The following is a 27,980-nucleotide window of genomic DNA, read 5'->3' as shown; positions in this document are numbered from 1 at the left end:
AAATGCGTGAATAAAGCCTAAGGCTATGTTCCAACGCTGTATAAACAATGGCTATTCTGTGTGAACGGCTATTATTTAATGTTACCTACTGCCAGAATATATTATCACAATCATAAATTTTCAGTTGTAGGTAGCATTAAACAGCAGCAGTTCACGAGGAAAGGCCTTTGTTTATACAGAGTGGGAACATAGCCTAAGCAATTATATTATAAGTTACATATCTATAAAGTATGTAATAATTATGTCTAATTTTCCTAAGACTAGAAACTCTTTTAAAAGACCATGCCATCTTTGCTGCTAGAACCAAGGGAAGCAGACTGCACACTGGGAACAGCAAAAGGAAAAAGATGAGCTTTTACTGCCTACTTCTACTTACTCTGTAAATGGACCAATGTGGGTGCTCTATAACCTTTTTCCTTGCCTCTCGACTTTCTAAAAAAAAAAATGTTTTTAGGCGGAAAAGATTTTTTGTGTGAAAACTATGATCAGATTTATATTAGAAAAGAGTAAAAACTTTATACATCTCAATTTGGTTAGATCTGTTCTCAGTATTGACCTAATTTGTACTAAGCCATAATAAAACACCCATAAAAGTCTATTGGGTCATATCATACTCCTAAATCTGGATGCAGACAGATGTTTTCTCTGTTGGATTTATTTAGTGGGAAAAATTACTTCTATAAGAGAATACCTAAATAGTGATGAAAACAGAATGACTGCCTATGACTTCAATTCTCATGGGCTCTGCTGTGTTTATGAGTCTTAAGAATTTTAGCACTTTGCATGAACTTAAAGGTTAGGGTGAAGTTCAGGGTTCGAGATATCTTAATATTTCACTTTCAGACTAACCAGACTTCAAATATACCAAGATGTAGAGGGATTTCAAGGATTATAAAACAAAACAGCTTTCTTTCAAAAACAGCGCCATACTTACACTCAAGTTCTGTTTGGTATTACAACTTACCTCCATTTACTTCAATGGAACTGAACTGCAATACTAAATACAAACTTAGGACAAGAATGACATTGTTGCTGGGGGAGGGGCTTTATACCCATCCACAAAGATACTTCCTGCATTTATCCTTTAAATGGTCCAATAATAAAAGTTATCATACTCACACAGTCATACATGTATACAGTTGCTAAAAGTTCATGGTGATGCTGCATTGCGCGCTCTGTATTGTATATAATAAATGTACCTGGTTTGAAGACTTCATTACATTATTGTTTCCCAATATTCCCATAAGACTTCCCTATACCTGTCATCTGCTGAGTAATTTGTGGCACGTCCATAGATATGTTCCAAAACTGACATCTGATTAGCAGTTTGTGGCACTTAGGGGTCACAGTGCTAAAAAGGGTAGTTAGAGAGTATATACATATACATATATATAGCCATACAGCAGCATATTGTTTTGAATATCATTTTACAATTTGCTTGGTGCAAAATGACAAGTAATATCCATTCACTAGCTATGGAAATCATACATATAGTGAACTGGAACACTCACACTGTATGTTTATATAGCCCGTGCTGCAGTCAGTAATGTGACGAGTGGTGTATATCATGTATAAGAGTGATACATGCAAACAATACATGTAAATTATAGGATTTCTTTTACAAAATCTGTGCAAGAGCTATGCATTGTGCAGGCTCAGGGTTACCATTATAGTGCAGGGGTGGGCAAATTCAATACTCCAGCAGTTGTACCCACCTTGGGCGATAGAGTAGATCAGCAAGAGAACTGGAATTAGAGCTACAGTAAAAATACAGAATGTAAAATTTACCTGAAAAGGCCAATGGCTCATTGCTACAACAGTAGGCCACTATGTTTTTCTTATATGTATTAAAAATGGACTGTGGCAGAAAAAGATATGAATCAGGAACTGGGATTTACCTCTGAAACACCACACATCAATCTCATGACCATTACCTGCTTATATGAACACAAACATTTCACAAAATGTCCAAAAAAATAGTATGCATCATAATTTGTACTTCAACAACAAAAATCGTATTGAAAAGTTTTTTCCCCATTTTTCATATGTATATATCACAGTTTTGTCTCCAAAAATTGAAAAAGAAAAAAAAAATTGTACAACTAATATGTATTATTTGATACAGCTGATATTTTACAATAAAAATTCTGTTCTGAAGCTAAGAAGCACATTGCAGCCAAAGGCTTTCATTGTTTTGGCTGAGAAATGGGGGATGGGGGACAGGGGATTCGTTGGGGGGGGGGGGGGGGGGGGGTTCTAGGAGTACTATAGCTAAATAACTATATAAGTATACTAATTTTACCTAGTCACAATTATTTATATATCTATTGCAGTGTGCTTAAAAGTGTTACAAATGTCTAAATAAGCCCTTAACATTTCCTCAAACATAAAATCAGAAGAGGACAGTCTAATAAAATTGTGTCCATTGATCGATTCCTCGATTTGTCTCCACCTCTTACACTTGTACATACTAAATCATCCATACCAAGGTCCCCATCCTGTTAAATAACCCAACTGCTGACATTAGATATTGTGATCTGTTAGTTGAACCTCACATTCTTTATTATTCTTAACAACAATGCCTTCCATGACTTGATTGCAAATCGGTCATTCTGCTGGTCCAGCCAGTAGGTAATAAGTGTAAGCTCTTCTTAAAACATTAACCAGTTAATGCAAAGCTGCAACAGTATAACTGCATAACAGAAAAAAGAAAATCCTTGGTATAGATAAAAATCTGGATAGTAAGATTTGTAGTCTAGTAATATGGCCCATGTAAGACAAAAGTTTTTCACGACTGCAGCCGAGTTTATATTAAGTTTTGGTTTCAACTCATACAGAACATAGGTAAATTTCCCATAACTAAACATTGGTGGGCTTGAAATAAGTTGTATTCTGCTGGTCATACCTCAGATTCCAAGCTAGAGAAATGTGCAGATCCCCTTCTTTTATAAAGGGTTCCACTATGACTTGACCTAGGTTGACATTCTGGTGAGAAGATGTGTCTATGACATCGCAAATGGCATCTGCTGAGGTCCTCCAAACTACGGGAGGTGGGATGTATGGGTGCTAAGTCACAAGAGTGATGATGATGGTGGAGAAATGAGCAATGACCTCCACGTAAGTGTTCCCAGTCCAATCTTCTTTCAAGCTTTTCATCAGAGCAGCTGAAATATCTTGGCTCCTTATGGCAGTGAGGTTGTAGCACTTCTAAGCTACTACAATAACAAGAACCATGGCATGTATTTGGGAGGTACTCCTTGCTTAACTGTCGATATTTGCCTAATTTATCCACTGACCAGTATCTCATGGGTTTGCGAGGTGCAGATGATGTTTGTCGGTCTCTAGATGGGTATGTGCAGAAATAATTTGGTGAGTACCAACAATTATGACCCATTTCAGATTTTACACATGGAGGCTCTCTCTCACACACATCAGAATCAGAATCTGAAAGATCAGGATATTTACTTTGATTGGCGTTCATAACTAGAGGGTGAGAGTGGCTTCTGCACATATGAGAACGATTAGACTTTTTGTGAAGCAAAGGTTGAGACTCCATGTCCACATCTTCTCGGCGATGGTGGCAATCTCTTCCACAGCTTCGTTCGTCTTCATATGTAAACCTTGTATGGCCTCCATAGTGTGAACTATCACATACTTCCACACTGGCTTTATTTGGGCGGTTTGTGCTAGCATTTGGACCACCACCACTATAAACCTCACATTCCATCTCACATGTGCTCTTTCCTTGGTAACTACTTCCCATGTGGTCAAACTTTTTCACTGCTGTTTCAGGTGTACGACTCCCTCGTGCCCCACCACCTGATTTTGGAGTTCGTTCTTTTCCTCCTTGGTAGTTTTCATAAAGACCTCTTGAAATTTTTGATTGCCAACCAGGCGGCTCTGGAGCATCTTTCTCACGTACAATTGCAAAATAAGATGGTGGATTTTCTAGGAAATGTTCCCTTTGAGTTGGTGGTGACATCTGACAAGGAGATATTTTTTTCTCTTTGCTGTATGCTTGCCCTGATTCTACCAAATGATCAGAAAGGCCTTCAGGCTCGATTGGACCATAATATCTGTGAAAGCCGTCAGAGAATGTGTTCTTATGGGAATGACGAGGAGCAGACACTTTGCTATTAGGGTCATGGACAGTGCGAGTAGGAGTGTACATATCTTTATAACAGTTGGGACTCCTGGCATGACGCCATCTTTCTACAATGCGTCTTTCTCGTGGCAAAAAGTTGGAACATGGTAAAGGAGCAGATGGTGGCGGAGGTGGTGGTACAGAATTTGAAAGAGCTGGTATTCTTTGTGGTGGATAACAATGATTTAAAGTAGGAAGCTGTTGATCTAAAGCCTTTGGATCTTCACCACTGCAACAGCTGTACATGCCCTAAAGGTAAAACAACAATGTATAGTCATATATAAGTTCATAAAAAACACTACATTCATAACAAGCTTGCAAAGAATACAGCTGTACATATACCTTAAAAATATACATTTTATACATTATTGATTTTATGATATTTAGAGAATATTGTCTGAAAAACAATAACCCTCATAATAACAAATGTTCATCATAGATTACAATTTTATTCTAATTGTAATCTTTTCCATTATACTATCTATTTGTCATCTATCTATCATCCACTGTATATTTGCTTATCCAGGCTATTGAAAAATGCACCCTGAATAAAATCTATACAACAATGAATTTCTCTTGCTACTTTGTATTCTTTCCCTAATTCATCTTAAGCCATTTAGTGACACAAGCAGAATAAAAATAGCATGAAAGAAGCTTGCGTTATTGACAGGATATTGACATGCTATACAGACAGACGTGCTTTTCTTGCTTAGAATTCAGTGCTGCGTGCCTCTTGTTCCAATACCTTGAATATGTATGCTACTGTGCCATGAAAAAAAATTCTACCCTTTCCATATGTCCTTATTAATGTTTATTTGATGCACTTAATACTTTTGATCATTAAAATAAAATGCAGCATTACATAAAGAGAACCTGAGTAAACGTATAAATACTATTCCATGTAAGAAATCAGTGTCAGGCTGAGGTTTCTTAGACCCACTAGAGGATATAATTATAAGGGTTCATCCTCTAGAGGCCTCCTTAGCTTCAGCTTCATTTATATGGAATATCTTCTATATAACATACAATAGAGGCAATTGCCCAGTTAAGAAAGATTCATTATAGATACTTAGGCTTTGTTCACACAATGTTTTTTCAGCTCCGTTTAAAAGACGTCCATCATTTTGAGTCTAAAATAGCGGACGTCATTTAGCTGTCTGGCCTCCTCTCCAGCTGTTGGTACATTATTCTAGTTTGGGGTTGCTAATTGGACTTAAGGTCTGTCTTAATTGAAAAGTCTATTGAATTTAATAGCCAAAACTGAGAAAGAAAGAAAAACTGTGCGTGATCAACTAATAAAAGAACGTCCACTGTTTGCAAAAGACGTCCGAAAATAATGATCATGTTCATTATTTTGACGCCCGCAGTAAAAACATCCATTATTCAATACATTGTGCGTCTTTCCACTGACTTCAATGGATTGCATTGCAGTGAAAAACTGACGTTTTTTTAAATTGCAAAAGCGGCCTCCTTTTCTCTATATTTTAAGTTGTGTGAACATAGTCATACACATTTATTCACAGACTATTTTTAAAATTAAGTTTTCTTTTTATGTTTTTTTTTTTTTTACAACAGCCGTTTTTTTTAACAACAGCTGTTATTTGTCAATAAATGGTGTCCATCCACTAAATTTCAACAGTGTGTGAGCATAGCCAAAGGCTATGTTCACACAACGTTATATTTCGGCAAAGAAGAGACGCTCATTGCAATGGAATGAGCGTCCATTCTTTACTGCAGGGACGGCATTTCATTGAAGTCAATGCAATGCCGCCCGCTGTGTTCACACGGCGGGCGCACATTACATTGAAGTAAATGGCTAATTGATTTGCAGGTACACAAGTCAATGTTAAAGAAAGAATGTTACTGAAGCTCATACAGAGGTGTCGGCTGCAGGAACATCCTGAATGCAGCCCAGCGGCTGGCAGTTTAACAGTATCTGTTGTTATGTTAAACATAGGGGGAGATTTATCAAACTGGTGTAAAGTAGAATTGTCTTAGTTGCCCCTAGCAACCAATCAGATTCCACTTTTCATTTTTCAAAGAATTTGTGAGGAATGAAAAGTGGAATCTGATTGGTTGCTAGGAGCAACCAAGACAATTCTACTTTACACCAGTTTAATAAATCTCCCCCATAATGTTAACATAGCCTTTATGTGTTTCGGTTGAAAACTACTGACCAAAATACTAAGGGAACATAGCCTTAATGTAAAACCACAAAAGTCCAATACCGGTCAGTTAGCTATCACCAAATTAAAGAGGTTATCCAGCGCTACAAAAACATGGCCACTTTTGCATCCCTCTTGCCTCTTTAAAATTCAGTTCCATTGAAGTGAATGGGGCTTAATTGCAAACCACACCTTAACTGAAGACAAGAGTGGTGCAAAAGTGGCCATGTTTTTGTAGAGTGGGATAATCCCTTTAATCCCCTTGTAGAAACAAAGGAAGCAGGATCAAAATGGTGTTGGAGTCTGAGATGGGGGCCAGCAAACTGGGACCATTGGTACAATTGGTAATACACTTTTATGTGCAACGGTATATTACCAATTGCACAAACCTTTTCAGCGTACTGTAAGCATGATAGTCTATGCACTATGCACTTTTTTACATGCATTTATGCTGATGTAAGATACTATATTGCTTACATGTATGATATAGTGGCACCTTATTTTGTATTGCAACATGTCCCAGCAACATACATAGCCTCTCTCCCCCTAGGTCTTGATTTAATTTTTGTTTTTTGTTATAGTATGATCTAATAAAGCATTTATACAATTGACATACTATGGTTGTTTTGTTTGATCGATTTGGTGCTGAATATCTTATTATGGCTGGGTTCACACTATGTATATTTGAGGCTGTATTTGTGAGGCTGTATAGCAACCAAAACCAGGAGTGGAGTGAAAACACAGAAAGGCTATGTTCACATAATGTTGTAATTGAGTGGATGGCCGTCATTTAATGGCAAATATTTGCTGTTATTTTAAAACAACGGCTGTGGTATTGAAATAATGGCCGTTATTTACTGTTATATGGCGGCCATCCACTCAATTTCAACATTGTGTGAACAGATCCTTTCTGTGTTTTCAATCCACTCCTGGTTTTGGTTGCTATGAGGACCTGACATGAGGACCAAATACAGCCTCAAATATACATAGTGTGAACCCAGCCCCCATGTGTATTATTTCTCTTGTACAGCTACTCCTTCCAACTGGAAATACCAATGTGGAGGGACACACCGTGCAGCTTTCTGGTTCTCGAAAAAGTCAAACATTTTTCATTATTCAGACTAGAGATGAGTGAATTTACATTACAATCTGTACTGGTGTCTGCCTTTGGATGTCTAGAAAAGCTAGATCCAGTTCTGGGAAACTTCTCCCAGTTCCCCAGGACAGGATCCAGCTTTTCCAGGCACCCGGAGCAGGGCCAATTCAATCTTTAAGCAAAGTCTTTTAGATTTTAAAACATATTTAAACTGGATTTTAACACTCATGCCACATAAATAAATTGGTACAATGATCTTTTATACCTTTCATAACATTGATAGGTTTACTGTATATGGAATCATGTAGTATGTTTCCATATTTGTTTTCTCTTTTTGTGCATGCTCCTATGAAGTGAGAATGAAGTGAGAATGTACAATCATGTGTTATTTCAGGTTTGATTGATCAGTTTGTGTATTAAATTAGCAATGTTATGCAGGTAATGCCAGATTATGACTAATAGTGGTTTACCAATTTACTATTGACCAATTATAAATAATCAAATGCTTTTATTTTAAAGAAACCTAATAAAGAACTGGATTTTATGGGAGTGTGCTGAGGACCTCTTTTTCTTCCTCCTGATAGAAATAGCGTTTGAACAAAAGCCCAACATATACTCAACAAAGGCTGAACACTTTAGCCCTTGTACTGTACACAACATCTGACATACCTGCCGCCAACCTTCTGCCAGTGATGTTTTAATGGTGCTAGTCTCCACTGCTCAGCGCTACCTGTTCTCAGTCCTAACACGTACAGTAGTTAATGCTAGCTAAGCCAACCACTGGTTGAGTTGGATAACTGTTATGGCTAGTGGTTCCCTGAGTTACGTGATGGGACAGACAACAAAAACTGCAGAGCAGTTGGAACATCTTTATTTAGACCCCTCTAACTTTTAAGGGCAAGGTAGGTTTGGAATCTCCTAATGGAGCCTCTGATGCTGATCCTAACAGAACCTAAGGTGGACTAAACAGGCATGCACAATAGTAATTATATCGGACAGACACAAGGACACTTATTTAATTTTCACATTTAGTTTTGCTCATCCATACAGTCTGAGCAAAATGTTCTGGCTGCATTACAATCTTATTTTGGCACAAAAGGCAACAGGCTCTCGTACAGTCAATAATATGGATGTAGGAATAAAGCCTAAAATTAAAATTAATAAATCATTTGATACAGCTCAGCAATTAGGCCAAATTCCAGTATTTGCTGGTATTGGATATATTATAAATATGGTGCCAATTATAAAAGACAGCAGACTAGCCGACGTAAAAAGTCATTTAAAAGTATAGATTAAATACATTTTAATTCGATTTTAATTAAACTACAGAAAGCTTATGGCTACCTCTCTTTTACTCCGAAGACAGATTGTTGGGGACACATTCTAAGCATAACTGTGCTCAGCCAATCGCGGCTGAGCAGCTGATGACGTGGCAGATGGTGGCCGGCACGAGGGATGGTCAGAGCGGTTCGGCCATCCGCCTAAAGATTACATCATTGTCACAAGATGGCGGACGGGGGTCAACACGGATCAGGTGAGTATAGAGCACTACACTTCTGGGTCTAGCAAGGGTGGGGGGGGAAACAAGGGGAAGGGGGCCATTAACTAACATAACATACATTACAAAGTTGTATAACTTTGTAATGTGTGTTATTTAGTGAATAATTGTTTAGCGCCGCATTACCCCTTTTAAATAAACACAATTTAAAATACATAGTATGGAAAATTAGAAAAGAGTGGTCCTACAGGCAGAGTGGGGCACATGTATGAATCTGTGTCCTGGTGTGCTCGAGGGAAATTCTTTTTTTTTTTTTTCCTGTGGCTTCGCGTACACCTCTTAGTAAATCTGGCAGACTGCATAGTGACAGGGGAATTTTTAAGAACAATGAATGGCGATCTTGATAAATGTCCCCCCATCACCTCCCTATGATGTTGTGCAGTGGTTAGCATTGTTACCATGCAGCACTTGGATTCTGAGTTCAAACCCAACCAAGGGTAACATTAGCAAGGAGTTTGTATGTACTCCCCACGTGTTTCCTCCAATACATTAAAAATATACTTATAAATTTATCTGGAATTTAGATTGTGAGCCCCATAGGGGACAGGCACCAATGTGAATGATGGCAATCCTTAAGTGGTACGGAATATGTTAGTGCTATATAAATTATATGCTGCTATTATTGCAAATAATTGCAAATATTGCTATTATTAATCCTATTATTATTATTATTATTATTAATTATTTTCAATAAACTATGTGACTGATAACTTAATGTTTGCTGTATTAGGCTGGGTTCACACTACGTATATTTCAGTCAGTATTGTGGTCCTCATATTGCAACCAAAACCAGGAGTGGATTGAAAACACAGAAAGGCTACGTCCACACAATGTTGAAATTGAGTGGATGGCCGCCATATAACAGTAAATAACTGCCATTATTTCAATATAACAGCCATTGTTCTAAAATAACAGCAAATATTTGCCATTAAATGACGGCCATCCACTCAATTTCAACATTGTGTGAACAGATCCTTTCTGTGTTTTCAATCCACTCCTGGTTTTGGTTGCAATATGAGGACCACAATACTGACTGAAATATACGTAGTGTGAACCAAGCAGAGTCTGGCTATGTTCACACTACAGATGAGACCGGCTGTTCCGTGACTCTGGACCGGTCACGGAACGGCCGGTCTCAGCCCGGATCTTTCCTCCGTGGAGCTCTGATGCGGGCACATCAGCATGCGCCCGCATCAGAGCTTCCCATAGCCCACAGTGAAGCAAGCGGCTGGAGCCGCTCACTTCACTGTGTGAACTGCCAGGTCCTTCTGCGGATGGAATTCATTGAATTCCGTCCGCAAATAATGGACCTGTCAGTTGTTTGCGGCGCCGCATGGGAACCGTCCGGAGCGTATACAATGTGCGTACGCTCCGGCCGGGATCCCATAGCAAATAATGCTATGTTCCACACCGCAAATCTACGGCTGTAGTTCTGCGGCGAGAACTACGGTCGTAGATTTACGTAGTGTGAACGTAGCCTTAAGTGTTAAAATTAAGGTACTTGGTTTAGTGATGTTGCTTTTTCATCTATCCAGGCATATTTTATGATTACAAGATCACAATTTCTAGTCCTGTGACTTTAGCTTTTAAGCTCAGTAATATAGTTTAGCCTTTTCTTCTCAGATATCTGATCAATTTATTTTTCTTCCTGATGTTTTTTTTTTTTTTTTCTTCGAAATGGAAACAGTCACTAGGAGAAGCTCTTTTTAATGAAGACGTTATAGGTTGTCTTAAAGCCTTCTTTTTCATACAAAGCACTACCTCTCAGCCTCATATTAGCACCTCAGAGAAATGGGGTTAGTGGGTACCAATGTAGTCATCATCTTGTATCTAATGCAATGTTCTGTCCTCTGTCTTTAAATCAATACATTGTGCATGTTCTGTAATCACATTGCAATTCTTCAGCTGACTATTTTGATTATATTTAATAAGCAGCATAACATATTTTTCCTTCTTTTATTGAACACAAAAGAGAACAAAGGGTTAAAGCAGTCAGATCATTTCCAAGCTTATACCTAATGATTATGCAGTATTTACTGGATGTATTCGAATCCTCTCTCCGGCTCCTTTATCTGATCTGTTCTACGCTCTTTCTAGAATGATCTGTTATGTCTTTCTGTTTGTCCTTGTTTTAGGTCATTAATTTTTGAGAAACAGTAACAAGGCGAGGCAAACTGGAAGGAAGGGGGGGAGGGGATTAGATTAAGAGAGATGGAGGTAGTACACTATGCCAGGAATCACCTAAGAAACCATGGTGCGATAAAAAGACACGATTTTCAGGCAGCTGTTAATGTGGCTAGCATGTTAATTACACGGGGGCTCTTCTGTCAATGGACACTGTAGATAAAGAAACAATGTGTTGAAGAAAATGATAGGTTTGTGGTAAGGAAATGAAGGTTTTGGATACATGGAAAACAATACAGAATATTGCAAGTAAATTCTGCTATACTATACCCAAAATTGTCATTATTATTTAATCTAAACGATCCTTGGAATCTTTTGGTTGGAATCTTTAAATTCTGTCAAAAATAATGTGAAAATGAGAAGAAATCCGCAGCAAAATCTGTTGCAATTCTTGCTACTGTGAGTTTGAATGGGGAATATATATTTACAGCAGAATTTTTTCGTTGTGCTGCGAGTATGTAAATGCCGGTCCCCTTAAGCCACCGCCCGAAGCATACCTGGTCTGCATTGCGCTTGCATGTTCACACATGGTATTTCTGTCAGTCTTTTGGTCAGTATTTTTTCAACCAAAGCCAGAATTGGGTTGAAAACCCAGAAACTGTGCAAATGTTTCGGTTATCATTTTGTCAGTTCCACTCTTGATTTTGGCTACAAATTCTGACCAAAATACTGGCCAACATACACGTACAGCTGTAATTTGCATAATCTGACCATGTTTTGGTGCCAAAATGATGACTGTCCAAAAAGGCAGCAATAAAGTGAAGACGTTAAAAAAGGACAATGTGACAGTTTATAAATATGGGATGCTGATGTATTACATGCACATACCGCTTTGGGCCCAATTGAGTGTATTTGGCTCATTGACTAAGTTCGGGTCATTTCCTATATATACACATAGTATTGCGACTACATTTAGGTAAATAAAGTCAATGAGGTCTGTGCCAGTATATGCACTTATACATAACTACCCCATTTTGTCCTTAGATTATATATGTATATATATATATATATATATATATATGCAACATACAGTCCTGTTGAATCCTGATAATCCTGGGTAAACCCTGCAAAAGATTTATTTTGCCCTTTTCATCAACTTAGCCACATGAGGGCTTGTTTTGTGCAGGAAAGTCTGTATTGTTTAAAGATAGGGCCCTATTCCACCGGACGATTATCGTTCAGATTATCGTTTAATCGTTTGAATCTAAACGATAATTGTTCGGTTGAAATGCAGTTAACGATTAACGACCAAACGAGAAATCTTTGATCGCTTTATAAAACCTGGACCTATTTTTATCGTTGCTCATTCACAAAATGTTCGCAAATCGTTCGCATTGAATTAAACGTCGTTTGGTAGTTCGCAGTAGATACGAACGCAATAGCGAAGAAATAGCAAAGAAAAAACAATCACAAATACGATCATAAGTAACGATTGTCGTTCCATGGAAATGAGTTCCATGGAAATGAACATTTTCAGGTCTTTCGCAATAGCGGTCGTTTGAGATCGTTAATCGTCAACGATAATGCGAACGATAATCGTCCGGTGGAATAGGGCCCTTACTCTGTACCCACAATCTGCTCACCCCAAACCGCTTGTACCTTCGGATAGCTGCTTTTAATCCAAGATCTGTCCTGGGGTCTGTTCGGCAGGGGATGCAGTTATTGTCCTAAAAAACAACTTTTAAACTTGCACCCCTGTGCCAGATTGGTGTGGCCAATTACAAAACTTTCAAAAATTTGCTTTGTGACATCATTCTTTGGGACAATGTATTTCTTTTAATTCTAATTGAAATTCTTATTTTTGGTATTCTTTTATTAGGGTATATACATCTTTTTAACTAGAATGTTTAATAAGCGGGAACAGAAGTGTGCAGCTGAGTGGTTGTCTCCCAATTCTCTGTATTTGGGACCATGTTGTAACATTTTATTTCAAGCAAATGTAACAGCGGTACACAGCTTTCTGTTTTTACCATGAATAGACCGGTGTCGGCACAGGGATGCGCACAGCCCTGATCTATTGCCAAACACTGGCCTGTCCTGAAGCACTGGAGTTGGACCAGCCTGCCCCCAGTGGGAGGAAACCCCCTCCCCTCTATGATACAGATCCATTAGAATCAGTGGATTCATGTCATAGTGCTTCAGGCTGGGTCTGTACTCGGTAATAGACTGACATCGTGCGCAGGAACTGGGCCACGGTTCAAAAAATTGACCTTGGAACTGGCATCCCTGTGCTGGCGCCAGTCTATTCATGGTAAAAACAGAAAAGCAATGTACCACTGGTACATTCGCTTTAACTCCCCCCTCCCTTTATTAATGATCACTTAATTACTTGTAAAATATACTGCAATACATATGTACCATGAGGGAGATACACTTAGACCCGAAACTCATGCACTATCCTTAGTAAAATCCTGTAGCCTTAGGATTTAGCTGATTCCTTAAGAGTTGTAAACCTCTAAATCAATGAGGCACTGCAGCGGCTGTCCTGCAAACTACAGTTTAGAATTTATGCTTGCGGAATTTTAAGCTACACCAGTGCTTCTCAATTTAAGTCCTCTGGCCTCACCAACAGGTCATGTTTTGAGGATATCCCATACTAAGAACAGCTGTGATAATATCTGATGTACTGAGTATAATTATATTATCTGTGAGATACTAAGGAAATCCTCAAAACATGACCTGTTGGTGAGGACTGAGGACTGGAATTGAGAAGCACTGAGCTACAATATACTGTACATTTGCTTCTAATAAATATTGCAGTAAATAAAGCAGGTCACGCATTCATTTTGCACTGAGCACTAGTGATGAGCGAATACTGTTCGATCGAATAGATATTCGATCGAATAGTGAAATATTCGAATATTCGATATTCGTATGCATCTCCGGCGAATATTCGATAAATATTCGATAAGCATTCAAATCCCCCAGCTTCCGGTTTTACCCTCCAAATGGTCAAATAGATGTTTTTCACTAATCGAATACTTGTCCCCATAGACTTTAATGGGATCGAATATTGGATCGAATATTCGAACATTCGCAGGATATTCGTACGAATATTCGAATATCTCACTATTTGCTCATCACTACTGAGCACCACCCAGCGGGGATGGCATCAAACGGCAAAAAGTCTAATTTTCAACTTTTTCACTCTAAATCGCATGATTTGAAAAAAATTCCTTTCTATATGTCTATAGTTTGTGTTTTTGGTCCCCATAAATACAAAGCAAGGCATTAAATGTTTGGATGAGAGGCCTGTGAGTGGGCAGGGTTGATGAAAATCTTAGAATAAATTCTCCCTGGAAGAAAACAAATATGCAAATTAGCTATCTTCTAGAAAGGAGAAAGTAGCAACAAGCTGGCAATCTCCCTAGAAGGAAAAAAAACATATATTGTACCATTGACTTCTTTACAATCTCAGCTAGAAAAAATCTAAACCGTGGTGTTTTATTTCCTGTCACAAAACTAGTTATTATTTGTTCTGTGTACTCAGAATACAGCAGATATATGAATTGTTCCTGTGTCTATAATAACACAGAAAAAAAAAACTCAGCTGCACAGTAATAATTTAAATAAACATATTGAAATAAATCACTTAATTTAATAGGGAGAAACCTATATTGTGTCATGTGATAGCTGAATCCTTAGGTTTCTCCAGTAAAAAGATGGCTAAACAGACCTTCTTGAAATGTTTATGTATCAAATACAGGCAATCAAACTATGGGATTGTAAGGAAAATCGAATATATGAACCATAGATGAGAAACTATGACTATGACTGTGTATATATTTAAAATAAAGGACATAATGTAGCAATACACAGAACAGGACAAATGTAGAAATCCAAGAAATCCAAGAAGTGACAATCATTGTAGTGATCCCTTAAAGGGAATCTGACAGCTGTTTTATGCTGTCCAAACCTTGGGTTAAAGTGGTAACAGTAAGCTATGATTTAATCTGAAATGCTCGGGCATCATACAGACATCATAGTTTTAAAACCCGTCATGAACGGCATGACTAGTCACAAGAGGTGATCCCCACTTCTGCTCTCAACCCCTTTAAGCTTAAGGCTATGTTCACACACTGTAAGAGACCAGACGGTCTCTGAAAAGATCATCCCGGACGGTACTGTAGTATTGGCCAGATAATCTTTAGCGACGCAGAGTTCTGATGTGGGCACATCCATGCACACCTGCATCAGAACTTCCCACTGCAAACAATGGATCGAGCGGCCGGAGCCGCTCGATCCACTCTGTTCACTGACGGTGTTTTCTGTGGCCGCTATTCACTGAATAGCAGCCGCAGAAAACTGACATGTCTATGTGTATACACTCCGGCCAGGATCCCTTAAGCCTGCAGCACTACGTAAGTTCCATGGAGCTTACGTAGTGTGAACATAGCCTAAGTGTGTAAAGGGGAAGAAGTGTTATTCAAGGCCATAGGGGAAGGGAGGGGCTGCCAGAGATCACCTTAATGACTAGTTACCCTGTTCCCAGTGTCATATAAAACTGTAAGATGCCATAAAGAATCATAGTGTAGTGTGTTTCCATACCCTGCCACTGTTTGATACTACCTGTGGTTCAAGCAGAATAGAATAGCTGTCAGTTTCCCTGGAATATTCATGATGTAAATGATTCTACATTAAGGCTAGATTCACACACAACGTATCCACAGCAGATTTCTCACTGTGAATTCGTAGTGAAATCCGCTGTGGATACTTACCGATTCACTTCAATGGGCTGACATAATCGCAGGGGGGTGAAAATCCCACTGTCAGTATGTCAGCCCATTGAAGTGAAATTTGCAGAGAAAAAACCTTTACGGATACATTGGATGTGAAGCTACCCTAAAGAGAGTTTCTAGTGAAAACATATAAACAGTAATGCACTGAATTTGCTTTTGAGGTTTTGCACAATCATTTTTCTTTCTCCAGTGTACAGATACATTCATTCCAACCCTCCATATATATTTCTCAACAGAGTATGTAGCCGTTTTATAGATACATTAGTCATCGGGTGACGCACATTGGGTTATGTTGAGTTATGAGGAAAGGTAAGAAAGATCACGTGTAGTTGCCAAATTTTTCAAGATGGAAACAGAATATGCCTGTCTATTGGTTCAGAAAGATAAAACAATCTACATTTGTTCTATGTAAGTTCTATGACATTGAAGATATCTGCCATTTCTGTCTCTGCCTTATCTGCCTCTACTATCTTATATGGGGAAACCACAACATAATAACAGGAGATTGATTGTCTAGATGAATTTGCACAGGTTGACTCATTGTCAATATTTCATTGGTTTCTCAACAAGCTATTGGTTTTCAGTTGCTTATTTCCATTACATTTAATGTAAAGCACTGTGTGCATGGGTGGTTGATTGTTTTACTTTCTACTCCTTTCTGCCACCAAGTTATAACAAGCCAGGAGGGACAAGGTATGATTGCATGGGGACATGTTTTAACTGACTAGCCCTTTAAACGAGTTGCCTTGTTTTGTAAAGCACATTTTAAAGACTTAATCGGGGAGTAAATGAGGTAATCTACTGTTCCAAGGCAGAACGAAATTGCAAAGAACATCTGTTATCATTAATGAACGTTCCTAGGACTGCTCATTTACCTGATATTGGGACCGCATGAAGGCTTGTCAGCTGATATGATCCATTATGCTATCAAATGGTTGCACGAATGATATAGCTATTGTTCGTGTGGACAGGCCACTCAATTAATCATGCCATGTAAAGGCACTGCAAATATTACTGATCAGCATTTGTTTGCACCACACATGGCAGCACTTAAGGCTGTGTAAAAGGGCCCTAAGTCTGAACCAACTAGCTCACCCATCTTGAATTTCCCATCAATTAGAGGGTACCAATGGTTTTGGCTTTAAAAATGGCTTTAAAAATTATAACCATATTGTTAAAGTTTCCACACAAAAAAATGAAGCAGGTAGGTTTTCATCAGTATTAAACATGCAGCCACTAGGTGTCTCCCTTTTTGTCAAACTGTAGTCTATGCCCCTCCTGGTCTTTTCTCTTTTGGGGTATGTGCACACTGAGGAAAAGGCGAGGAATTCAGCTTTAAATTCAGCTTGAAATTCAGCTTGAAATTCCTCCCGTAAAATATGTACAGAGCAAAGTCCCATTGTGTTCAATGGGTTTTCTGCTCTGTTGTTCACACTGCAGAATTTCCGAGCAGAATTTTCTGCTGTAGATCTGCTAGAGGAATCCTATAGAAGTTAATGGGGGGCTTAAATTCCTCGAGAATTGCTCAGTGTGCACATACCCTTGGGAGCAGATCTACAGCTGAAAATTCTGCTCGGAAATTCTGCAGTGTGAACAACAGAACAGAAAACCCATTGAACACAATGGGACTTTGCTCTGTACATATTTTACAGGAGGAATTTCAAGCTGAATTTAAAGCTGAATTTAAAGCAGAATTCCTCGCCTTTTCCTCAGTGTGCACACTGAGCAATTCTCGAGGAATTGAAGCAGAAATTTTTCAGGCGGAATTCAAGCAGAATTTAAGCCCCCCCCCCCCCCCCCCCCATTGACTTCTATAAGGATTCCTCTACAGCAGAAAATTCTGCTCGGAAATTCTGCAGTGTGAACAATAGAGCAGAAAACCCATTGAACACAATGGGACATTGCTCTGTACATATTTTACGGGAGGAATTTCAAGCTGAAATTCCTCTTCAATTCCTCACCTAATTCCTCGCCTTTTCCTCAGTGTGCACATACCCTAAGGGCCCTGAAAGACTTCTGCTTGAAATTCCTCGCCTATTCTGCTCTGGCAGAATTTGAGCGGAATTTGAGCGGAATCCGCGCGGAAATCAAGCGGAATGCAAGCGGAATTACCAGCAGAATTCAAACCCCATTGACTTCTATAGGATTCCTCTAGCGGAATCCGCCCAAAGAATTGACATGTACATTCTTTGGGCGGAACGCGGATTCTGCGCGGAATCCGCGCGGAATTCCGGACGGAAATTTACTCTGTGTGCACGGGCAGTCGGAAATCCCATTGTTCTCTATGGAAAGAGCAATGTTGCATTTACACGGGCGGAATTCCGCACGCTTTTTATGGCGGAATTCGGGCAGAATTCCGCTAGAATTGCTCAGTGTGCACATACCCTTAGAAGTCAATGGGGGGCTTAAATTCTGCTTGAATTCTGCCTGAAAACTTTCTGCTTCAATTCCTTGAGAATTCCTCAGTGTGCACATACCCTGAGGGGACAATGGGACTTTGCTCTGCACATTTTTTACGGGAGGAATTTCAAGCTGAATTTCAAGCTGAATTCCTCGCCTTTTCCTCAGTGTGCACATACCCCAAGGGTGTGTTCACACCTATTCAGTTTAGAGCGGATTTCATGCTGCATTGTTATGCAGCGAAACCCAATGTGATACTCTGCAGTGTCACTGCCTGTGGCATAACATTCTCGCAGCGGGTTTTGATTCCACTGCGAGACTGTAGCCATTCCATACTTTACCCTTAGGCTGCCGGGCTAATACATTACCTGCCTGTGTTCCCCCTGGCTCCTGGCTCCCTGACATCTCACACAGCCAATTAGGAATGAATATCAAAGTGGACTTTGCTGTGGAACTCGCAGCATGAAACCCCTTTTAAACTCGGAACGTGTAAATGTACCCTTAAAAAAAGAGACCAGATACTAGAAGTGTCCTGTGCAGTCTTAGTCCTTTACACATTCATGGCGATAGGGCTGCTGTTTTATTGTTTAATGTAAACTTTTGTATATCACATACACCACTATAAATAAAAAATAATTCCCTTCCCAAAATATAATAAAACCACGTTGAGGGTGGTTGAGGGTGGTCGTTGAATGCTTTTTCCATTCCAGGAACAACAAGCTGGAATACACAATAAGATTAATGTTCTCATCTGTCAAGGAATAATTAAAAAAAGGAAAATCTTGTCCTTGAACCAGAGGTTAGAAGACTGACACAGTAAGTTTGGTTTCTAACTACAAATTAAGTCGATTAAGACAGAAAGATAATTGATGAGATATTTACCCTGCTAAATGCCAATAAAAAGTCAAGCCTCCCGGAATGCCTCATGCAGTGCCGCAGCTTCCAGTAAATGAGATGCTCCCATGCAAATACCAGCAAACTCAATCCCATTGCAACTAGAAGCATGTAGAAAACTCCAGCCATGTTGTCAATGTCCAGTTTGCTGCTCATAACTTCAATCTTGTCATTGTGACAAATCCCTGACAGCCACAGTCGTTCCAGCATCTCAATCTCATCTGTGGAGAGAAAGGCACAAGATGTAACAACATGGATTATATGTGAAATAATGTATGCAAATCTGTATCAACTGAAAGCAATATAATCAGTGTCAAAGGTTAAAAAGTCGCTAAAATACAGGATATGCATTGACTATATGTGTGTGTGTGTGTGTGTGTGTGTGTTTTATGACTGAGGATGCCCACATTTTGCTTTATACCATGCACAGAAGATTCACCAGTGGAAAATTACTGATAAAATACCATGATGTCATGTACTGAATAGCAAATGCAGCTCTGCTGCAGTAAAAATCCACTGTACGACAGTCCATGTATCACATCATAATAATCTTCAGTTCTATAGCGCCAGTATACTTTGCAGTAGAAGAAGGCATGTACAAACAAACTCTGACATTACATGGGAACAAGCTTATCGTCAATGCAAAGAGGAATGAGGTTTACAATTAGAGAGGAGCAAAGCGAATCTGGCAATGCCACATTTACTGCGAATCACGCTGTCAATTTGCTTCATTCTTTGACAGCGATTTGTTGACAAATTCGCTTAACATAGCGGCTTTAATGGCGGCCACAAGTGTTAGCCTACAGTACAGTCACTTGGCAGGAACACAAGATTATCCTTCAATATAGGACGATTCGCTTTCTGCAGGTAGGCAGCTGTCTGTGTGTGTAGTGGAGAGAAGGATGCAGCAGGTAGTTAATGCACAGTTAGGGACGGAGAGGAGGTTGGATTTTGGTTAGATTGTGGGTGATTTTCTCCGGAAGCTGTAAAGCCAGTATCCAGTTTACCAAGTAATTGGGTCCCTGTTGTGCATTATGCAAAGTCACTGGGATCAGTGAAGACAAAATCTATATTGTTAACTCACTGGGTGCAGTAAACTCATAGGGGGACATGTATCAAGGAGAAAAATCATATTTTTCGGCAGAAAGGGGCCATTTGCGAATAAATTTATTCGCAAATGGCCGTTTTGCGAATAAAATATTCGCAATTGGCCACTTTCTGCCTGGTACGACAGGGGGATGGGGAGGGTGTGTGGAGGGGGAACGGGCGCGCACGGGATTTATGTAGAGGCGGACTGAGCATGCGCCCAAGAAGAGAAGGTCCAAAATATGCAAGTTGGCAGGTAACAGACCCAGAGCTAACATAAAGAGAGCCTGAGTTTAAGTAAATTTGGGGCCTTAATCGGATGGCCTCAGTACAGCTGTTTTTTGGGGTCTGTCAAACCATAAAACCTTCTGTGGGGTCTGGTTGATGTGATCATAAAATGGACTCTATATTGTAACTATTTGAAAAATATAATTAGAATACTTGGGGAGGGGAAATTATTGCCGTTAAATGTTAATGTTCCTTCGTAATTGCTTCTAAATGGTCAATTACAGTATCTTCTCTCCATTATTCACTGTCTACATTTTTCCTGATCCCTTTATCCCCTCCCCCACTCCATGCACTAAAATGCACTGTATGTCTCTGCATGCACAGATACTGGCTGGTGCCTGGCTCTTGCAGCATTTATGTGCACTACCCTATAAAGGCTTTCGGGAAATCATTGTACAAATCAACCCCTTTTTACCTTTAGTATTATTCCAATTTCCTCATAATTATTAGCTCCTGTGAGCAATATCCTCACTCCGCTTATTTAGTAGGTAATATGTTTGTTACATTTGTATATGTAACTGCTGAAATGTATATGGCTGCAGAATGTATTGCCACCAAATAAGCAAAAATGATTGCTATTAGCTTTTTACTTACCGTTTAAATATTATTTGCTATGGAAAGTCTTAGATTTTCTTACTTCAGCACCAGATCTATCCCAGCCAATAATACTATGCATAATAATATTACAATATCATAAGCTATAATTTATGCAGGCAAATTAGCCGATTCTCACTTTCATTCATAGAAAATGATTATATATTTTTTTTAATTAGTATAAAAGCCTAAATGTATGTTAGACTTATGTAACAATTTTAAGAGCTTGTGATGAAATTATTATTGGATGTTCAAGCAAAAAAAAGATTTTGTAACTGAATTATATTAACCAAGCCAATTAAAAAAAGAAAACAAAAATATATATGAAAAAGTAATAATGCATTTTTCTACATAAACGGCTCACTTTCCTGCCACCAACTTTGTATATCTTGGATCCAGAAATGGAAAGATTAAGTCCGCTGGATTGTCTTTGTATGGGTGCAGAATTCACAGCCCCATTAGTGTTTACAATGAGTTGGTGTCATGACCTTCATTCCACTGCAAATCATTTCCTGAAGCCATCAGAAGCTACAATGTACATTGCTGTCATAAGCTGTTCAGTCATCAGTATAAACAGAAAACTCACTCTTCTTGTAATGAACAGGAGGTTCATGATGCCAACTCAATGCAATAACATGTGGTGTCAGGAGTTTGGTTCAAAGTTCGAGTTTGTGCCCAAGTAATGAACGGACACCTAAACAGTCATGTGTCTGTTGTTTTTCAATAAAGTTTGTTGAAAGACTGCTGGGCGAAAGGCTGAGGAAGCCAATCAGCAAGCCTGTAGGCACCATGGTTGCCCTGACCTGAATTGGTAAGGAGAAATATATGACTCTGGTAAAATAACACCTGTCTCTATGAGAATGTCTCCTGCAGCAAGCCAAAAATCATAGCGCCCCCATAATCATATGCTTTTTCTCTATCCTGTAGATGGGGAATAAGTCTCATTGGTGGGACAACCCTTTAGATGCTTTCAACTTTTTACGCAAAAAAAAAAAAAAAGAACTAAACAAATCTAGAACTAGGCAGTCCTGGCACAGCAATCTTACAAAGAAACTGTAGGGTGCCTCCCGAGCTGCAGAGTAAGGATGGTCCGAACCTGCCGAGGTTCGGGTTCGTATAAACCCTAACGCTCGGCATCAGAATCCCGCTGTCTGGCCGCTCCGTGCAGCGGGGGATACAGCGGGAGGACCGCCTGGAAAACTGGGATACAGCCTATGGCTATGGCTGTATCCCAGTTTTCCAGGTGGTCCTCCCGCTGTATCCACCCTCTCCATGGAGAGGGTAGACAGCGGGAATCATTGCCGAGAGTTCGGGTTCGTATAAACCCGAACCTCGGCAGGTTCGGACCATCCCTACTGCAGAGTAGTGCTGGATGAAAAAAAAAAAAGAAAACAACTCCCAAGAATACTGTTAGGATAGGGATAGGGAGACACAAGGACAGGTGAACCCTGAAGCTGGCACCTGCCTCGCTGTCCCTACCTACTTGCCTCAGATGCTCTAAATGGCAACAGACAAGTGGACGGCTGTCCCTGATCTCACTAAGTGCAACACTGAACAGAGCAAGACAATACACAACACAATGAAGGGGAAGTCAAAAGTCCAAGTCAAAAACCAACCGAGCAGCAAAGTAAAAAATCGTGTATAAAGGGGTACTCAAAGTGTCAATAACAGTCAGGTAGACAGAATACAAATGCAGGAAAATGTTATGTCAAGTAACACTAGTCAAACTAGGCACTATCGCAGGCAAGAACATTAAACAAGTTAGGATACTTATGGAGCATTGAGTCACAGCCCTAGGCGTGATTGGGGCTAAGGCTCCAGGTCCTTCCCAGATAGTCAGCTGTCAGCTGGTAAGTCAGCTGTCAGATGACAATCAGTGAACACACCTATGCTAATCGGCCAGAGAGTGAAACACTGGCCACTGCTATGGACGCCGAGCCAAACGCACTGCCCGAGTCCTAACAAATACTTTTTTACATACTAACAAGCACTCCATTTTTAAGCCTGCATTAACTTTTGTTAAAAACATGACTTTATTATTATACTATGTACCCTGTTTAACAACCCCAAGAAGCTATTTAACACTTTTAACTCCCCACTCCCCACATCCTTGAATACTGCCCCCTATCTCCCACGTGACTCTGATCTCCACTGAAGACATTGCCACATATTTCAAAGCGAAACCAATAACATGAGTCAAAACTTCAACCTATAGTCTCCACAACCCATCTTTCTAACTACTCAGTGCTTCTCCCCCACAACTAGCTTCTCATCTATTACCCCAAACTACTTCACAGACTGTGCCTAGCCACCTGGCCATTTGACCTAATGCCATCCCACCGTATCCCAATCCCAACACATCTATTAATCTCTCATCTACCAACAAATGACATCTTCCTTTTGTCTTTTAAACATTTCAACCTTCACATGCATTCTTAAAGGGGAACTCCAGGTAGAGGTTAAAAAAATGAAATGTCTGCAGAAGCATAAAGCATTACTTACCTTTCTATTCCATTTTTGAAACTACTAAAAAATCCATTTGTTTTGGAGGGTTTTGTTCTGTTTTGTGTTTCTGCACTTCCTGGTTTATCAGTTGTACACAGTACTACAGGTTCCAGAATGCAATGCTTTCCCTCAGCTGTTCATCACAGTCCCCCAACCTGCCTATTGCCCGCCCAAATCTGTTGCGGAACATCTAGTCTGTGTTTACACATCGCAGTTTCATTGTGTTACTGAATTATTTGCAGTAATTTATGATTTCATTGTGGTCCCACCCACACAGCACATTCTCTACCTGTAACACCACACAGTACGCTGTATTCTCTACCTGTAACACCACACAGCACACTGTATTCTCTACCTGTATCACCACACAGCATGCTGTATTCTCTACCTGTAACACCACACAGCACACTGTATTCTCTACCTGTAACACCACACAGCACACTGTATTTTCTACCTGTAACACCACACAGCACGCTGTATTCTCTACCTGTAACACCACACAGCACGCTGTATACTCTACCTGTAACACCACACAGCACGCTGTATTCTCTACCTGTAACACCACACAGCACACTGTATTCTCTACCTATAACACCACACAGCACGCTGTATTCTCTACCTGTAACACCACACAGCACGCTGTATACTCTACCTGTAACACCACACAGCACGCTGTATTCTCTACCTGTAACACCACACAGCACGCTGTACTCTGTACCTGTAACACCACACAGCACACTGTACTCTCTACCTGTAACACCACACAGCACTGTATTCTCTACCTGTAACACCACACAGCACGCTGTATTCTCTACCTGTAACACCACACAGCACACTGTATTCTCTACCTGTAACACCACACAGCACACTGTATTCTCTACCTGTAACACCACACAGCACACTGTATTCTCTACCTGTAACACCACACAGCACTGTATTCTCTACCTGTAACACCACACAGCACACTGTATTCTCTACCTGTAACACCACACAGCACACTGTATTCTCTACCTGTAACACCACACAGCACACTGTATTCTCTACCTGTAACACCACACAGCACACTGTATTCTCTACATGTAACACCACACAGCACTGTATTCTCTACCTGTAACACCACACAGCGCGCTGTATTCTCTACCTGTAACACCACACAGCACGCTGTATACTCTACTCTGTCGTTCAGCATAATTTACTTGTGTTACTGCATCATTTTTGTGAATACGCTGCAGTACTGCAATGACACTCCAACATGTGTGAACACAGCTCTAATTTCACTGCACACTTCTGCACAATTGGAGAAATCAATTCTTCTGGCTGGTCAGAGATGGTGAATCACTCAGGGGATTGGGGGATCCAGCCAAGCCTCTTGTGAGATCACGCCCTGTCCCTGTCTGCATCATCAGCCTGATCTCAGCAAACACACACAATGTGAGACAGAGGCATGGAAGATATGTCTCCTAAGGTGGGATAGCAGAAGGAGCAGGAGACAATGTCGATTTGCACAGGGGCCATTTTTTCACTTCCTGGATTTCTATCAGCTACCAGTGAGGCAGAACCGAACAGATACAGTAATACATTGTATAGACACATATATTTAACTTCTAATGTACTTTTACTAGAAAACAAGTTTTTATTATCCGGAGTTCCCCTTTAAGAAGCCAATCTCACTACTCCCATTCACATTACAATGTCTATATCAGCATGTCTATATCAAACTATTATCTCACTTCACATCCTTCTCACTTTTTGGCCCCCAACTTGTCTACTGAAACTACCAAAGTACTGTAACTAATAATTTGCTATCTGCCAAAGCCTTATGCTATCATACTGTTCTTCTTTTTTATAATCTCTCTACTGCCTTTGACAGATTTAACCAATCCCTCTTATTACAAATTCTCATCCCATGGCATGATAGACCTGACCTTGGATCTTCTCGTACTTTATCAATTGAACATTCAATGTCTCCCACTCACACATCATATTAACACCTGCTAAATTGGCACTCGCTTACCAAGCTTATGACATAGCTCAATAATTGTGTGAGCGGGCTGCATGGACATTGTTAGTAATGTTCGTGCAGCCCTATCTTTAAAAGAGAAGTCTAGTGGAAATGAGAATTTGCCCTCAGGCAGGGGCAGAAGGGAATATAATAAACAAACGCTACTTTACCTTTACCTTCGCTGTGCCCCCAAAGCAGCACATCACAGGCTTTATTATTTTCAATACTCAATCAGCCCTCGGCCACGTATCACTTATTACAAGGAGCAATGCATGGCAGGTGATTATTTTTCAACATATTGATAGACAGTGATCAGCCAGTGATCGGTTCCATCATTGTTTTCTTTACATGGGGCAATATCTGCCTGATTCCACAGATAATCACCCCATGTAATAGGGCCCAAGCTCTGTCTAATGCTTTTCTTCTATAGTTTAAGCAAGAAAGACTTCAATCTTATCTAGCCCTTCCTCATCTTAAGTAGACCTAGACAGCTGTATGATCTCTATTGTGCATCCCCTTGAATCATTACCCAACACTTCAGACTCTAACTGACCACTGAAACCTTCAAAAGTCACCCCATTTTTTTTTTTTTTTTCAGAAAAGCCTACAAATTGTAATAACCCTGTTTTTACCCATTGTACTGCTATGTAAAAAACTGCCTCCATCACCTAATGTCTCTCTTCCTTTACCCTGTGGATTGTAAGCATCAGAATCAAAGATGTCATAAAACAGTTAGATGTGGAATCTGTTGCCACTATACAAATAAATATTATTATTATTATTATTATTATTATTATTTCTTATAAATGGCAAAAGTCAATCTATTCCTCCATTTAAGATTTCTGCATTTATTTTTATGCTATTTTCATTAATAGCCCTTTAGGATTTCTCTTCCCTTGAGGGTCAGGTATAAGGCACATGGGCCCTAGAGCCAACAGTTGAGAATCAATGCTTCATGAGTCCATTAAAAAACATGTAAGTACTAGTAGCCATGGAAATTTTTCTTCTGTTTTTCCAACTATTTACATTTTTTTTACATTAAAAGCATTGGAAACAACTAAGAGGATTCCTGTAAAAGGATTTGACAGAGATATCTCTATGCAAATGATGACGAACAAAAGAAAGTAGCACTGTAGCTAGTTTCACTGTCTACGTACAGTATATCACATTCTATATCTATTTTGCCCTTTTCCATTAAACATAATTTCAATAGCCATGTCCTTTACCCTGATTCATGCAGCAGGGTGGCATTTAAAAATGTGTTAAATGAAATATCACTGCTACATTCCAATCCAATGTCATTTATTACATCTTTAGGGAGACAAGGTCTCACTCTTAGAATTGATCTTTGCATTAAAACACAAGAAAGCTCCGAGAGTACAGAAAACCAGAAGATTCTGTGAGAAAATTCTTAACGGGTAAGGCCTTGCACTATAAAAAAAATATATATATATATATAGGGGCATACACTGACATTTTTTTTACATTGCAACCTTGAGGGTAAGACTACAAGAAAGAAAAGCATGATGTATAAAGTTTATACTATAAACTATACACAATTGATATAAATAGATATACAGAGAAAGACAGTGAGTTAGTTAGTTAGTTAGTTAGTTTGAGGTCAATACATAGGATAGATAGATGGATAGATTAACCCCTTCCCGTTAGTAATATGTATATATATATGTTCCTAATGCACATATCCTGTGCAGTAGGAATGTACTGTAGATATACGTTCCGGACGGAGGGGCTTCTGATGTGAGCGGGACCTCTGCAGTGAGAGCAGTCCCGCACACATCAGTGTCCGGGGAGCCCAGTCTCTGGGGATTCCGCAGCTGTGTCTCATTAATCCCTTAAACGCGGCGATCTATAGCGATTGCATCGTTTTAAGTATTCAGTGACAGAACAAGCTTCTGTCATAGATGAGCCATGATCTAGGGGTCCCGATTGCATGTGCCGATGGGCCGGGGTAAGTCAATTACCTCCGTCCTGTCGGATTGGCGATCCATCTAAAGAGTCTGCTCTCAGGCAGGCGCTATACATAGATGGCCGATAACACTGATCTATGCTATGATATGGCATAACATAGATCAGTACATGCAATCTATTGACTGCATGTTTTACAGTGAAGAAAAGTGGAATAAAAAAAAACCTATAAACGCCCCTCCCAATAAAAGTTTAAAATACCCCCTTGGCCATTATAAAAAAAAAAAAATATATATATATATTAAAAAAACATATTACATATCGTAGCGTGCAGAATCGTCTGATCTAATAAGATATAACATTATTGTTCCTGCATGGTGAACGGTGTAATAAAAAAAA

General features: G+C 39.5%; 1 protein-coding gene across 1 annotated transcript in view; it reads right to left on the bottom strand.

The window, feature by feature from the left end:
* Positions 1 to 2,899: 2,899 nt before the first annotated feature.
* Positions 2,900 to 27,980, bottom strand: part of GRIN2D (glutamate ionotropic receptor NMDA type subunit 2D) — a 242,091-nt gene continuing 217,010 nt past the window's right edge. The window contains exons 11-12 of the mRNA XM_069946428.1: positions 19,169 to 19,401; positions 2,900 to 4,393 (exon numbers count right to left, since the gene is read on the bottom strand). Of these exons, the coding sequence (XP_069802529.1) occupies positions 2,900 to 4,393; positions 19,169 to 19,401 (1,727 nt within the window). The remainder of the gene's footprint in view (positions 4,394 to 19,168; positions 19,402 to 27,980) is intronic.

This window comes from Dendropsophus ebraccatus, chromosome 12, assembly GCF_027789765.1.
Source record: "Dendropsophus ebraccatus isolate aDenEbr1 chromosome 12, aDenEbr1.pat, whole genome shotgun sequence".
Lineage (NCBI taxonomy): Eukaryota > Metazoa > Chordata > Amphibia > Anura > Hylidae > Dendropsophus > Dendropsophus ebraccatus.
This window is presented reverse-complemented; position numbering and strand designations above follow the sequence as displayed.